This window comes from Muscardinus avellanarius, assembly GCF_963383645.1.
Source record: "Muscardinus avellanarius genome assembly, chromosome: 7".
Taxonomy (NCBI): Eukaryota; Metazoa; Chordata; class Mammalia; order Rodentia; family Gliridae; genus Muscardinus; species Muscardinus avellanarius.
The window spans coordinates 82,792,439-82,806,557 of record NC_137793.1 but is presented as its reverse complement, the minus strand read 5'-3'; the positions used below and the strand labels follow the sequence as shown (position 1 = coordinate 82,806,557).

Genomic DNA, 14,119 nt, shown 5'->3' with positions numbered 1-14,119 from the left:
TAGCTTCACTAGTATGAGGAAAGAATTGGGCATGGTGGCTCTACTAGCCTATACGCCCAGTATTTGGGAAGCTGAGGTAGGAGGATTGCAGGTTTGAGACCAGCCTCATCAACTTAGTGAGAATCTAAGCAATTTAGTAAGCCCCTGATTCCAAATTAAAAATAAAAAGAGCTGGGTGTCGCTCAGAGGTAGAATGCCCCTGGGTTCAATTTCCAGAGAGGGTGGATTCAGGATGGTCACAGTAATGTCACAGTAGAATCTTTGAGGCCAAAAAGAATGGAAAAGGTCAAAATAGGGATCTAATAGGTCAAAATAGGGAGAAAGAATCTCTGAGGGACAGTAATGCTTAAAAAAGGGAGAAGGGGAAGAAACAGACCGTGGTTGAAAACTAGGAGAGAGAATGTTTCATAAAATTTAAGAGACAAAAAGATCTCAAGAAAAAAAAATAGGCTGTCATTTGTCATTGGAATGGCTTTCCTCACAGGAAGTTAGAGGATAATTTTAGCCTAGAGTAATTAAAAATTTAATAAATAGAAAATGTGGTCTCTATCTCTTTCCTTCATTCTACTGAGCTTGGTATCAGAGTATTGCATGTATAGGAAAATTCACAGATTGGGGGAATACCTACAAGCTCAAATAATACACCAGTCTTATTATTATTGTTTATTAATATGTTAATTCATATTATATGTAAGTGCTTCAATTAATATGAACCAAATATGTATGTTAAATAAGATTCCTAAGTGTTGCTTACTTATTTTCTTTTTATAACCTACTCTAATTTGTTTTCTAATAATGGATATAGACATCTGAGCTGCACTGAATACTTTTTGTAAATTAGATGAGTAATAAATCATTTAAAAATGAATGTCACTGGGTGTGGTGGTGCACACTCCTAATCCCAGCATTTGGGAGGCTGAGACTGGAGGATCGCGGTTCATGGACAGCCTCAGCTACTTAGTGAGGCTCTTTGCAACTTGGTGAGACCCCATTTCAAAATAAAAAAATAAAAAATAGGGCAGGGGGTATAGCTCAGACCCACACAAAAAAATGGATGTCTACTGACAAAGCTAAATATTTTTTTTGTGTGTGTGGTACTGGGGTGGAACCCAAGGGCTTCTCTATCTCCAGGCTATACTTCCAGACCTATTTTATACTTTGTTTGGAAACAGGGTTTCACTAAGTTGCTGAGAGCCTCACTCAGTAGCTGAGGCTGGCTTTGAACCTGTGTGATCCTCCTGTCTCAGCCTCCCAAGCACAGGGATTACAAGTGTGCACCACCACACCCGGCTAAAACTAAGTATTTTTAAAGTCCACTCAAGCAATTGAAAAAGACTATGTTTTTTTCTTTAGGTATATAAGGTATTTCAACAAGGCCTAAATCTTACATTTGTTTAAAATTACCATTTTGTCATATTTTTGACATATTTTCTATAAGCTGACCTCTCAAATATCATAGTAAATGATATGCTATAAGTAGCCTTTGCAGTAATCTTTCTTTCCTGATAATTTATTCAGAACTCTACATGACATCATAATCACACCTGGCAAAGTGGCTTTAGAAGCATAGTAGGACTGCAGGTGTAGCTAAGAGGTAGAGTGCTTCCCTAGCAAAAGCGAAGCTCTGGGTCCAATCTCCAGCAACACACACACACACACACACACACACACACACACACACACACACACACCACAGCACAGTAGAGCACAGGTCCTTCCAAGGAATAAAAGTAGAATCATTATCTTGAAAATGGTTTTAATGCTGTAAGAGTATGTAAAGATTTTGAATTAAACATCAAATATAAAAATTTCCTTTTAAGTTGGAATGAAAATTGTGTCCCAAAGGGGGGTAAAGTTAAGATAAATATCCTAAAATAAAAACTTTTTAATTTTTTATTAGATTTTAAAATCATAATTGTTAGCCACTGAGTCCTAGACATAGGATAAACCTATCTAGTGTCAGCATCTGACTTGGACACTTACCACAGTAGCAAGTTATTTACGTTTTATGTGTCTTTCAAAAAATGAGGTTCTGATGTTTACTTCATAGGATATTTAAGACAATACGATGAAATCACTTATGAAAAGTACTTGTCATGTCTTCAGAATTACAGGAAGCAAACCATCAATACCTCTTTATGGTAGTCACAGTCAATGAGTGAAGATCTGACTTTCTTTTCTCATTTCTTCCACTTAGCAATTATTCCACAAATAGAAGCCCTAAAGAAGTGCTTCATTTAGAAACGTGTGAAGTGTATTCCATTGATCCGTACAACCCAGCAAGCTGATGAAAAGACCAACTGGTATCTAATGAATTTAAATACTTTTATTAATTTATATGTCAAGATTTCCCTCAATTTTTATCAATAGGCATAGCACTAAGTATATATAGCTCTGACTACTGCAGAAATCTTTAGTAATCATGCATAACATTGTTACACTTTGCCTGCCTCGTATTGCCAACTTATATTCCTAGTTTTTTAAAAAATCTATTCACAGCCGGACGTGGTGGCGCACGCTTGTAATCCCCGCACTTGGGAGGCAGAGACAGGAGGATTGTGCAGGTTCGAAGCCAGCCGCGCACGCTGGCTTAGAAGACACTGTTTCCAAATAAAAGTGTAAAAATAGGTCTAGGATTATAGCCCAGAGGTAGAAGGGCTTCCAGGAACCCCAGTACCACAAAAAAATAATAAATAAATAAATAAATAAAATAAATAAAATAAAAATCTATTCACCCATTTAACATATATTTAAATGGGTAGCAAAATGATTAAGAGTAAAATAAATATGAAGATGATCAGTCTTATTGAGAGAAATAAAGCCAGCAAAGGGGATAGAGAGAACACAGTTGCAAGAAAATAGCATTTGAGAAAATGCTAGGGGGATGAAGGAGCCACCTGGCCACGTGGAGGAAGAGCATTTGAGGAGGAAGAGGAGCAAGTTCGAAGGCCACGAGCAGTGTGTGCCTGCTGTGTCACACGGACAGCGAGGGGCAAGGGTGGGCTCAAGTGAACTAACCAAGGCGGCAAGTAGGAGAAGTGGGATCAGAGAGCTGAGGGATGGAGAGAGGAGATAGCATAGAGTATGCTCGGTCATCGTAGTGAGTTTTCCTACAGAGATGGGAGCCATTGGAGTTGTAAGCCAAGGACCATCACAGTCATCTTCACTACTATGTCAAGAAAAGACTGTAGGGAGGTCGGGGAAGGAGATGGAGAACTAGTAAGAAGGCTATTCCTTTAACCGAGGCAAGAAATTGTGAGTGGCCATCGCCAGGCTGGAGAGAGAAGGTCATATTCTGCAGGCATTTTTAAGACAGTAACAGTAGGTTTCTCTGACCATTTGTATCAAAACAAGAGAGAGAGAGAGAGAGAGAGAGAGAGAGAGAGAGAGAGAGAGAGAGAGAGAGAGAGAGAGGTGTCCAGGATGATGTTGGGGTTTTTTGGCCTAAGCAACTGAAAGGATGGAGTTGCCATTAAGATGACGGAGACTGCCAGGCATGATGGCACATACCTGTGATCTAATTACTAGAGAAGCTGAGACAGAAGGATTAAAGGTTTGAGGACAGCCTCGGAAATGTAGTAAGACTCTCAGCAACCTAGCAAGACCCTTTTCCAAAAAAAATAAATCGGGGCATGGGCATAAACTGCTCCTGGATTCAATCCCCAGTACCACCAAGAAAAAATTGAGAGTTCCACTTTGGGTATGTTAAGTGTGAGATGAGATAACTAACATATCCAAGTGTTGAGAAAGCAGCTGATGTACAAGTCTGTACTGCGGACAATGGGTCCAGGCTAGAGACACAAATGTGGGACTTGTCAGTAACTGAACGTAAACAACAATGAGACTGAGTACAATCATCAAGGGGACTTAGAGAAGCTAAGAAAGAGATAAAGTCCAAGTCCTGAGTCTTAGATCCTTTAACTCCAGGAGCCTTGGATCTAGAAAGAACTGGCCAAGTATGGGAAGCAGAAGCAGGCTTGGATGCAGAAGACATGCCCCAGGGCTGGTGTTGTAGACATTAAGTGAAGAAAGAAGTTTATAGAGGGGGAGGGACCAACTCTGCCCAATGCTGTGTATAGGTCACAAAAGATGAACAGTGAAAACTGACCATTAGGTTTAGCAGCACAAATTTTGTTGGTGAACTTGAAAGAACAGTTTGGGCAGGAAGGAAGGAGACAGAAGCCTGACTGGAATGAGCTCAAGAGATTATGAGGGAGAAACTGCAGATGTCAGCTACAGACTGCTCTCTCTAGGAGTTCTTCTACAAAGAGGACCGCATAAAATAGCAAGAGGTAGAAATAAGAAGTCAAGGGAAATATATTTAAAGAATGGGTAAATAGCAGCTGCCCTGCTGTTCCTATATGCTAATGGTAATTACCTAGTAGAAGAAGAAAAAGTGTCCGGGCTTAGTGGTACATAGCTGTAATCCCAGTACTTAGGAGGTTATGACAGGAGGATTGTAAGTCTGATGCCAGCCTGGGCAACTTAGTGAAGCTCTGTCTCAAAATAAAAAAATAGGGCTGGGCCTGGTGGCACACGCTTGTAATCCCCATGCTTGGGAGGTGGAGACAGGAGGATTGGGCTGGTTTGGAGCCAGCCTCACTGGGTTAAGAGACCCTGTTTCCAAATAAAAAATATATTTAAAAAATAGGTCTGGGAGTGTATCCCGGAGGTAGAAGGGCTTCCAGGAACCCCAATACCACCAATAATAATAATAATAATAAATAAATAAATAAATAAAAAATAAGCCAGGCATGGTGACAGGAAGGTCATAGGTTCAAGGCCACCCTCAGCATTTTAGTGAGGCTCTCTGTAGCTTAGTGAGATTCTGTTTCAAAATAAGAAATAAAAAAGTGCTAGAGGTGTAGCTCAGAGGAAAAATACCTCTGGGTTCAATCCCCAGTACCAATAAAAATAAAAATAAGAATGAAATAAAGATACACCTCTGCCTTCTTGGAGCTTATTAATTAAGGCAAATAAGATGTATACATATCACTGGGTGTGGTGGTGCACACTTGTAATCCCTGAGACAGGAGGATTGCACAGGTTCTAAGCCAGCCTCAGCTACTTGAGGCTCTCAGCAACTTAGTGAGACTCTGTTTCCAAATAAAATATAAAATTGGTCTGGGAGTGTAGCCTGGAGATAGAAAGCCCCTGGGTTCCACCCCCAGTACTACAAAAAAAAAAAAAGATTTATACATATCATATTTTAAGGATAAGTACCATAAACAAGGTACAGAAAAATGGTGTGACGCTTGAGGAAGAAAAGTTACTTGCTGCCAGGGAGTCATAGAAAAGGAGCGTGAGGACATCATGCCACTGGGATCTTGAATCCAAACCATGAGAACCAGAGGAAAGCCATTGCATAAATATTTGTTGAATGACTAAGTAAATAAGAGAGAATGAAAATATTTCTTCCATTTTTCCCTCACTTGGTTTTATTTGTATTTACTAATGTAAACTATAGTTATTATTTGTTCCATACCCTATTAACAAAATGGTTTCTTTCTGTCTGTCCTTTCTCTTTCCTTTTTCTTTTTATTGTGGTAGTAGGGACTGAACTCAGAGGCATTCTACCTCTAAGCTATACCATCAGCTCTGTTTTTGTTTGTTTTGTTTTGTTTTTTGTTCTGTTTTGTTTTTTGTGGTACTGGGGATGGAACCCAGGGGCATTGTGCCTCCGAGCTACACCCCTCCAGCCCTAATTTTTATTCTTTATCTTGAAACGGCGTCTCATTGAGTTGCGGAGGGCCTCCCTAAGTAGCTGAGGCTGTCCGTGAACTGCGATTCGTTCTCAGCCTCCCGAATGCTGAGATTACAAGTGTGTGCTACCACGCCCAGCTGTTTGTTTTGGAGATGGGGTCTTGCTAGGTTGCTGAGAATCTTGCTATGTTACAGAGATTGGTCATGAACCTGCAATCCTCCTGTTTCAGTCTCCCAAGTACTGGGATTATAACTGTGTACCACCATACTGGCAAATGATGTTTTCTAATAGGCTTTATAATAGCTATAACTGAAATATAGACTGTCAGCATGCTCACTGTTTAAGCTTTGAGTTGCACTGCTACTGTTCATGCCACTGCCTAACAGAAACGATCTATTTCAGTAGGCTTCGGGCGTGGAATCCAACTGAGCATTGGTTGGAAAGAAACCATGTTAATATCATCGTGTGGTCCCAACATCAGTGAAAAAATTTCATAAGCTATCACTTTCTAGTTGCACTTATTCTCAAGCCAAACAAAGAAAGTCGGCGTGACAGAAAAGACAGGAGCCAGATTCCCCACCACGTTCTCTGCAAAGACTGGCCGAAGTCCTGTTTGTGACCTTCTATGTCAGGCTGTGGCTGTCATCTTACATAGCTCCAGAAGCATCACCTTCTTAAGGAAGGCACAGAAAAGCCATCCTTGGATCTACATCCATCTTCTCTTTGCAAACTGCATACTTACTGTTACCATATGCTTTTGGTCATAATGTGGCTTTAATTATTAAAAATAAGTATGAAGTATTTCCTGTGGTTATGATGGGCATATATTTTGGGAAAGCCTGGCTTTATTTTAATAGTAACTTCCTTCTGATACGGCTAAACTCTTCACTTTTATTCCCCTTAGGGTTGAGTTTTTCTCACAATACTGCGTATACTTTGCCTTTCCATAATCACTCAGTAATTCTACTTTGCACAAGTTTTATGAAAATTATGAGTCAAAATTTTTTGTTTGTTTTGGTGGTACTGGGGTTCCTGGAAACCCTTCTACCTCTGGGCTACACTCCCAGACCTATTTTTTATATGTTTTTATTTGGAAACAGGGTCTCTTAAGCCAGCGTGACTGGCTTCAAACCTGCGTGATCTTCCTGAGACAGGAGGATCCCCAAGTGCAGGGATTACAAGCATGCGCCACCGTGCCCGGCATGAGTCAAATTTTATTCTAGAAATTTGATGTACAATTCAAGCTTTGAATATTTCCTGAACAATATCATAAGCTCCAGTTGTTTGTAAAAATGTCATTTAGTGATGTGTACATTAGCCATTCAAATAAAAACAAAACCCACTTGTATAATGTGAATTTTTTTTCCTAGACACAATAAACTATTGAATAACAGACATGGTCCTAGGGTTTTTAGACTTAATGATTTAACAGTTACTCATTTCTGGATCTCACTTCTTGATCAATTTAGCCAAATTCCCAACTCACAGATTCAGCTCCCTCACCACCAAACCTTTCCCTTACACTGTGCGGCTGACGCCTACCCCCGCCTGCCCCTCCTTTCCCACGATATCCTCGATCTAGCTATTAATTTTCTCTGTTCAACTATTTAAACTATTAAAAAACAAAACCCTGCCCATAGGTGACCACAAATTTCCTCTCTTCACTTTTTCCTAGACCAGATATGCTGTTCAGCATCTATTTTCCTTCATTGGTTTTCAAATTGTGGTTTAAAAAAACAACACATGGCCAGCGGTGGTGGCACACACATGTAATCCCAGCATATGGGAGAAGGAGACTGAAGGATCATGATTTGCAGACAGCCTCAACTACTTAGTGAGGCCCTTCACATTAGCAAGGCCCTTCCCAACTGAGTGAGACACTGGTTCAAAACTAAAACGACTAAAAAATAGGGCTGGGGGTGTATCTCAGAGGTATCATATCCCTGGGTTCCATCCCCAGCACTACAAAAAAATAATAAAATAAAACCATATGTATAACATAAAATTTGCCATTGCCACCATTTTTAAACATACAGCTCAGTAGGATTAACGATATTCACACGATCATACAAAAGAATTCAATTTTTTTTCCTTGTAAAGCTAAATTACATATTCATTAAACAACAAATTCCTACTTTCCTCTTTCCCCACCCCTTGACAACCACCATTCTGTTCTATGTTTATATGAATCTAACTACTTTAGATACCCCATATAAATGGAATCATACAATATTTGTCTTTTTGTGACTGGCTTATTTCCTTTTTTTTTTTTTTGGTAGTACTAGGGGTGGAACCCAGAGGCTTTCTACCTCCAGCCTATACTCCCAGACCTATTTTATATTTTATTTGGAAACAGGGTCTCACTAAGTAGCCGAGGCTGGCTTCAAACCCATGCGATCCTCCTGTCTCAGCCTCCCAAGCGCAGGGATTACAAGCGTGTGCCACCATACCCAGCTAGTGACTGGCTTATTTCATTAGCTTAATATCCTCCATGCCCCTCCAGTGGTAGCATGTGGCAGGATTTCCTCCCTTTTGAAGGCTGAGTAATATCCCATGACATATTGTCTTTGCATTTTATCACTGAGATAAAATATCTAAGATAAAAAATGTAAAGGAGAGAAAGTTTATTTTGGCTCATGGCTTCAGAGATTTCAGTCCAAGGTCACTCGGTCCCATTGCATTGAGCTTGTGGTAGCACAGTGCATCATGGTGGACAAGCTCTGTTCACCTCATGGTGACCAGGAAGGAGGGGGGTGAGAAGGGTTCAGGGTCTCAATATCCCCTTCAAGGGCACATCCCCAGTGACTTAACTTTCTACAACTAGGCCCTACCTCCTAAGGGTTCCACAACCTCCCCAAAGCTCCAGAGGCTTGCATCCAAACCTTTAACACATGGGCCTTTGGGGGCCACTTCCAAGCCATAGCACATGTCTATGTCACATCTTGTTCATCTATTTACCCAACGATGGACTTTGGGTAGCTTCTACCTCTTGGTTATTTTGATTAGTGCTGCTATGAACATGCTTGTGCAAATAACCCTTCAGCTGTTTCTTTCAAGTCTCTTGGATACATGCCTAGAGGTGGGGTGCTCTTCACCATCTTCTTTCATTTGCAGTTGGTACCATTTTCATTCTCTCACATTTTCTGTTTGCTCCTCTCAAACCATCCATTCCCCCTTCATCCCTTCTTCTTTTCCTTAGCATATAATGTAAACAGAGGGGAATTCTCTGGCTTCCTGGCCCTCCACTTCTATGTTCATTTATATCTATTTACCTTTGTCCTTTACCATCCAACACTTCTCATAGACTATACTGTCCTTTTCTCCTCCCATTCTGTCTCTTCTAGGATATTACCCATGAGTTATACCCTCTCCCATCCCTGGCTCCTTCTTCTGACCTACAAGTTTCCTCCAGCCAGGTCCCATTCAGATACAAATCACAGCAATTCATTTCTCACTGGCCTATGTTAAAAATAGACTATTATATCACAGGGCAGTAAAGGTCAAAGATGTAGATGGCCTTGGCCCAAACAGGAATTAAATATTCCAATCATGTCTTCTGGAGTCTTTCCTCTCACCCATGTGCTTTACCTGGCTGACTTCATTTTCTGACAGATACTCTCTAAAAACTGGCAAAATGTTTGCTGACAACACCATACCTACTACCTATTAACTTAGCATTCCAGTACAAAGAGCTGCTCTTGTCAATATCTTCAAAAACCCTTCAAGCCAGACATCATAGCATATGCCTATAATCTCAGTATTTTTGAGGCTAATATCTGTAATTTAGTGGGACCATCAACAACCTAGAAAGACCCTGTTTAAAAACAAAAAAAAAATTTTAAAGGCTGTAGGTATAGATTAGAGGCAGAATGCCCCTGGTTTCAATGCCCAGTACAAGAAGAAAAAAAAAAAAAAGAGCCCCATTTGGCAGCTCTGATATTTGGATATTATTTGACAGCTCTGATATTAGCTGCCTATTTGGATAGGGTTATGTGTCTCTAAATCAGCCAGTTACTAGGGTCAGAGAAATGAGATGAGCTTGTAGGAAGGCTTGCATTGCTTTCACAGCTTTGGAGTTTTGGGTTGGTCAGTCTATCTCAGTGGTTCTCAAATGGGGCAATCTTGCCCCCTGGGGAACATTTGGCAGCATCTGGAGACACTTTGGGTTGCTATAACTGGGGGGGGGGAGTACTGGCATCTGGTGGGTAGAGGCCAGGGATACAGTTATGTATACCATGATGGACAGAACAGCCCCCATGACAAAGAATCATCTGCTACAAAATATCAATAATATTAAGGTGGAGTCCACAGTCTATCTGCCTGAACCTCAAGGAACCAGGGAAAAGAATGGATTTCTCAAAGGAAAAGTCTGGAGGCAAATTCCAGAGGAAGAGACCTGTTAAGGCAATAGATAATGTTGGATCGTTCAATATCTATGAATGTTGAATCATCATCTTTACTATCCATGTTTCTTTTTTAAACTTTCTCTTCCTCTTCTATTGTCCCCTTTCTCTTCTACCACCAATTTTTCTGAAAGAGTAGTTGACCTTAACTGTCTTAAACATTTCAGTCATCCATTTGTAAGCAAGCATGGAAATTCTGTGTGCTGACTGATCACTGTTTTAGGTCATGAGATACAGCCATGATAAACTGACCTATCCTCATGCAACTTTTTTTGTGTGTGGTACTGGGGATGGAAGCCAGGGGCATTGTACCTCCAAGCTACACCCCCTATTTATTTTTGAAACAGGGTCTCACTGAGTTGCAAAGGGCCTCACTAAATAGCTGAGGCTGTCCGCGAACCGTGATCCTCTGGTTTTAGCCTCCCAAATGCTGAGATTATAAGCATGTACCACCACGCCTTGCCTCATGCAACTTTTATTCTAGGAGAGACAAGCAATAAATTATCAGGTGGTAGTAAAATTTAGAAATTAAGTACAATTTTGAACTTATATAAGTAGAGAAAGGATATTTGGAATGGATGTGCAATTCTGAACAGTAGCCAAGGATCTAGAGATAGACAATAAGCAAATTATCATGTAATTCCATCCATTCTTTTGTTCCTCTCTTTGACTGAATAGAACTCCCTTGTGTACATATATCACATTTTCTTTATTCGTTCATTTACTGATGGACACCTGGGTCTCAGGAATTCAAGGGTGGTATGTTTTCTCACATTTGTAGAAGCTAGATAGAAAATAAGAACTATAAAGAACCTTAAATAATGCAGAGAGAGACCTGTAGAACAGTTGAAGGGGGTTAAAGGATAGGGAGGGGAAGAGGGAGGTTTGAAGAAGGAAACAGTCCAAATAATATTGTAGTAATATGTTAAAGTATTACTACCAATCTCACTCAGTTGTGTGAGGAGGTAGGGAGTGGGATGGGATGTGGGGAAAAATACACAGTTGTGTACATGTATGTTTTTATCACATTAAACTTCACTATGATACATAATCACAATACACTAATAAAATAATTTTCAAAATTATCAAGTAGTAATAAAATTAAAAAATTAACTACAAACTTTTTGTACTAGAGATTGAACCTAGGGGGTTTTACCTCTAAGCTCTACCCTCAGCCCCATTTTGTTTTTTATTTTGAAACAAGGCCTCACTAAATTGCTGAGGGCCTAAGTTGCTGAGGCTGACTTCAAACCTGCCATCTTCCTTGTCTCAGCCTCCCAAGTACTGGAATGATAAGCATAAGCCACTACACACAGCTGATTTTTAATTACCCAGGTAGAGAAAAAGGAAAGGCTACTTGGAATAGATGTACGATTCTAAGAAAAATGGAAGAAAAAAAAACTAAGGAGGTGAGGAAATAGCTATGCAAATAAATTTCTGGGCAAAGAGCAATCTAAGCAAAGGGAACTTTGGTGGGGGGAAATGCTGAAAAGGAGATACACTTGCTGTATTTGGAGGATAACTTGTGTCAATAGTAAAGTCCAATAGACCGGGGAACTAAGGATGTTGGGAAAATTCCTGCTGTGGTCTCCTGGACAAGAAAGAGCAGGTGGAATCTAGGACTTGAGTGGAGTAGTTGTCCTCAGATAAGGGAGTGAGCGGTACAAACATACTAACAGGTGATAAAGAGTTCTTTAAGGGATTTGGGCAGTGATGATAGACAGATCTGGAAGTTCCTTTTTATTTTTGGTGGTACTGGGGATGGAACCCAGGGGCATTCTACCTCCGAGTGACACCCCCAGCCCTAATTTTTTACTCTTTATTTTTAAAACAGGGTCTCACTGAGTTGCAAGGGGCCTCACTAAGTAGCTCAGGATGTCCATGAACCAAGATTCTCTGGTCTCTGCCTCCCGAATGCTGGGATTACAAGAGTGCCACCATGCCCGGCCTGGAAGTTCCTTTTGATTGCATCTATTTTCTCAGTGACCAAAAAAAAAAAAAAAAAAAAAAAAAAGTAAATATAAGCAAAGCTATAAATGCATGTGATTTTGACCCATTCCCATCCATTTTCTTATCCAAAAGTGCTCTTGTGCTTTTTGGAAGTTAGCCTTACAATCAATAAATTACCTCTATTCCTAACCTTTTTCTAAACATCTCCACACTTCCTGACCTTCAATAAAAACCAGTAGCCCCCATACCCTAAGTCCTTTCCAGTTTCAAAATGAACAAAAAAGCAGCGCTTGGGAGGCTGAGACGGGAGGATTGCACAGGTTCGAAGCCAGCCTCACCTACTTAGTGAGGCTCTCAGCAACTTAGTGAGGCCCTGTTTCCAAATAAAGTATAAAATAGGTCTGGGAGTATAGCTCAGAGGTAAAAAGCCTCTGGGTTCCACCCCCAGTACCACCAAAAAATAAATAAATAAATTAAATTAAATTAAAATGAACAAACAAAAAACTCTTTGATGTTCTCCCTTGATACAATCCCCCATTAATTTCCTATCTTTTCTTACTTATTCTTTTATAATTCAGAGTAATTTTATAAGTCAGAAATCCAAATGCATCTTGCACAGTTAAAATTGTGGTGTTGCCATGACAGGTTCCCTCTGAGAGGTCCAGGGGAAAATCTGTTTCTTACCTCTTCCAGCTTCTAGAAGTGGCTGGCATTTGGTGGTAGAAATACTCTGATCCACTGCTTTCCTCTTATATAAATCCTGTGATTTACAAGCTACCTGGGTACTGGAAGATAGTCTTCCCATCTCAACATCTTTGATTTAAGCTCATCTTCAAAGTCCCTAATACCATACAAGGTAAAACATATGCACAGGTTCTTGGAATTGGAATGTGGATGTCTGAGGGTGTGTTATACAACCTATCTCACACCCCATTTCTCTAGTACTTGAATTATTTTCTTTCCTTTCCTTTCTTTTTTCCTCCTCCTTTCCTCTTCCTCCTCCTCCTCTTCTTCTTCTTCTTCTTCTTCTTCTTCTTCTTCTTCTTCTTCTTCTTCTTCTTCTTCTTCTTCTTCTCCTCCTCCTCCTCCTTCTTCTCCTCCTTCTCCTCCTCCTCCTCCTCTCTCTCTCCCCACCCCCTCTGATCTGGAACTAGGGACTGAATACCTAGGGCCATTCTACCTCCAAGCTATACCCCACCCCTTTTTTTTTTCTTTTTTATTTTGAAACATAGCCTCACTAAGTTGCTAAGACTGGCCTTGAACCTTCATCCTCCTGTATCATCCTCCCATGTACTGAGATTATAGACATGCACCACCACATTCAGCTTCATCCTTTAATTCTTAATCCCCTACTCTAAATTTGTACCTCCTCCCATTCATTTATAATCCCTGGCTAACTCCTGATTCCTTTGTTTTTCTCGCCACCAACTTTAATAAAGGGAGCAACCAAAATTCAGTGCATCAGCAAATCCTGTTCATTCCATCTCCAAGATCTTTGTTTATTGTTCCTGTAACAACCCAGCCAGACACCATCAAATCTCACTCAGATCTCAGATCCTGGTAAAGCCTCCTTATTAAGCTCCTTCATCCACTACTACCCTATCCTAATCTAGGTTTCATATTATACACTGAATTATATTTATAGCATGTAAATCCCAAGCTGGGCATGGTGGTGCATGCTTGTAATCCCAGTACCTGGAAGGATCGCAGGTTCAAGGACAGCCTCAGCAACATAGCAAGACCTGGTTTCAAAACAAAAAAATAAAATGGGACTGGGGGTAAACCTCATAGGTAGAGTGTACCTGCGTTCAACTCCTAGATCAAAAATAAAAATTAAAAAAGGTAAACAGAATTAAGTCACTCCTTTGTTTTTTGTTTTGTATTTTGTGGTACTGGGGATGGAACCCAGGGGCCTTCTGCCTATGGGCCACACTTCCAGACCTATCATATATTTTATTTGGAAACAGGAGCTCACTAAGTTGCTGAGAGCCTCACTGAGTAGCTGAGGCTGGCTTTGAAGCCGCGCGATCCTGCCTTCTTAGCCTCCCAAGTGCTGGGATTG

At 40.4% G+C, this 14,119-nt stretch overlaps 1 protein-coding gene across 1 annotated transcript in view; it reads left to right on the top strand.

The window, feature by feature from the left end:
• Nucleotides 1-2,288, top strand: part of CR2 (complement C3d receptor 2) — a gene marked incomplete at both ends in the record, with an annotated part of 30,030 nt that extends 27,742 nt beyond the window's left edge. The window contains 1 exon segment of the mRNA XM_080698719.1: nt 2,198-2,288. Within this exon segment, the coding sequence (XP_080554845.1) occupies nt 2,198-2,288 (91 nt within the window).
• Nucleotides 2,289-14,119: the final 11,831 nt, after the last annotated feature.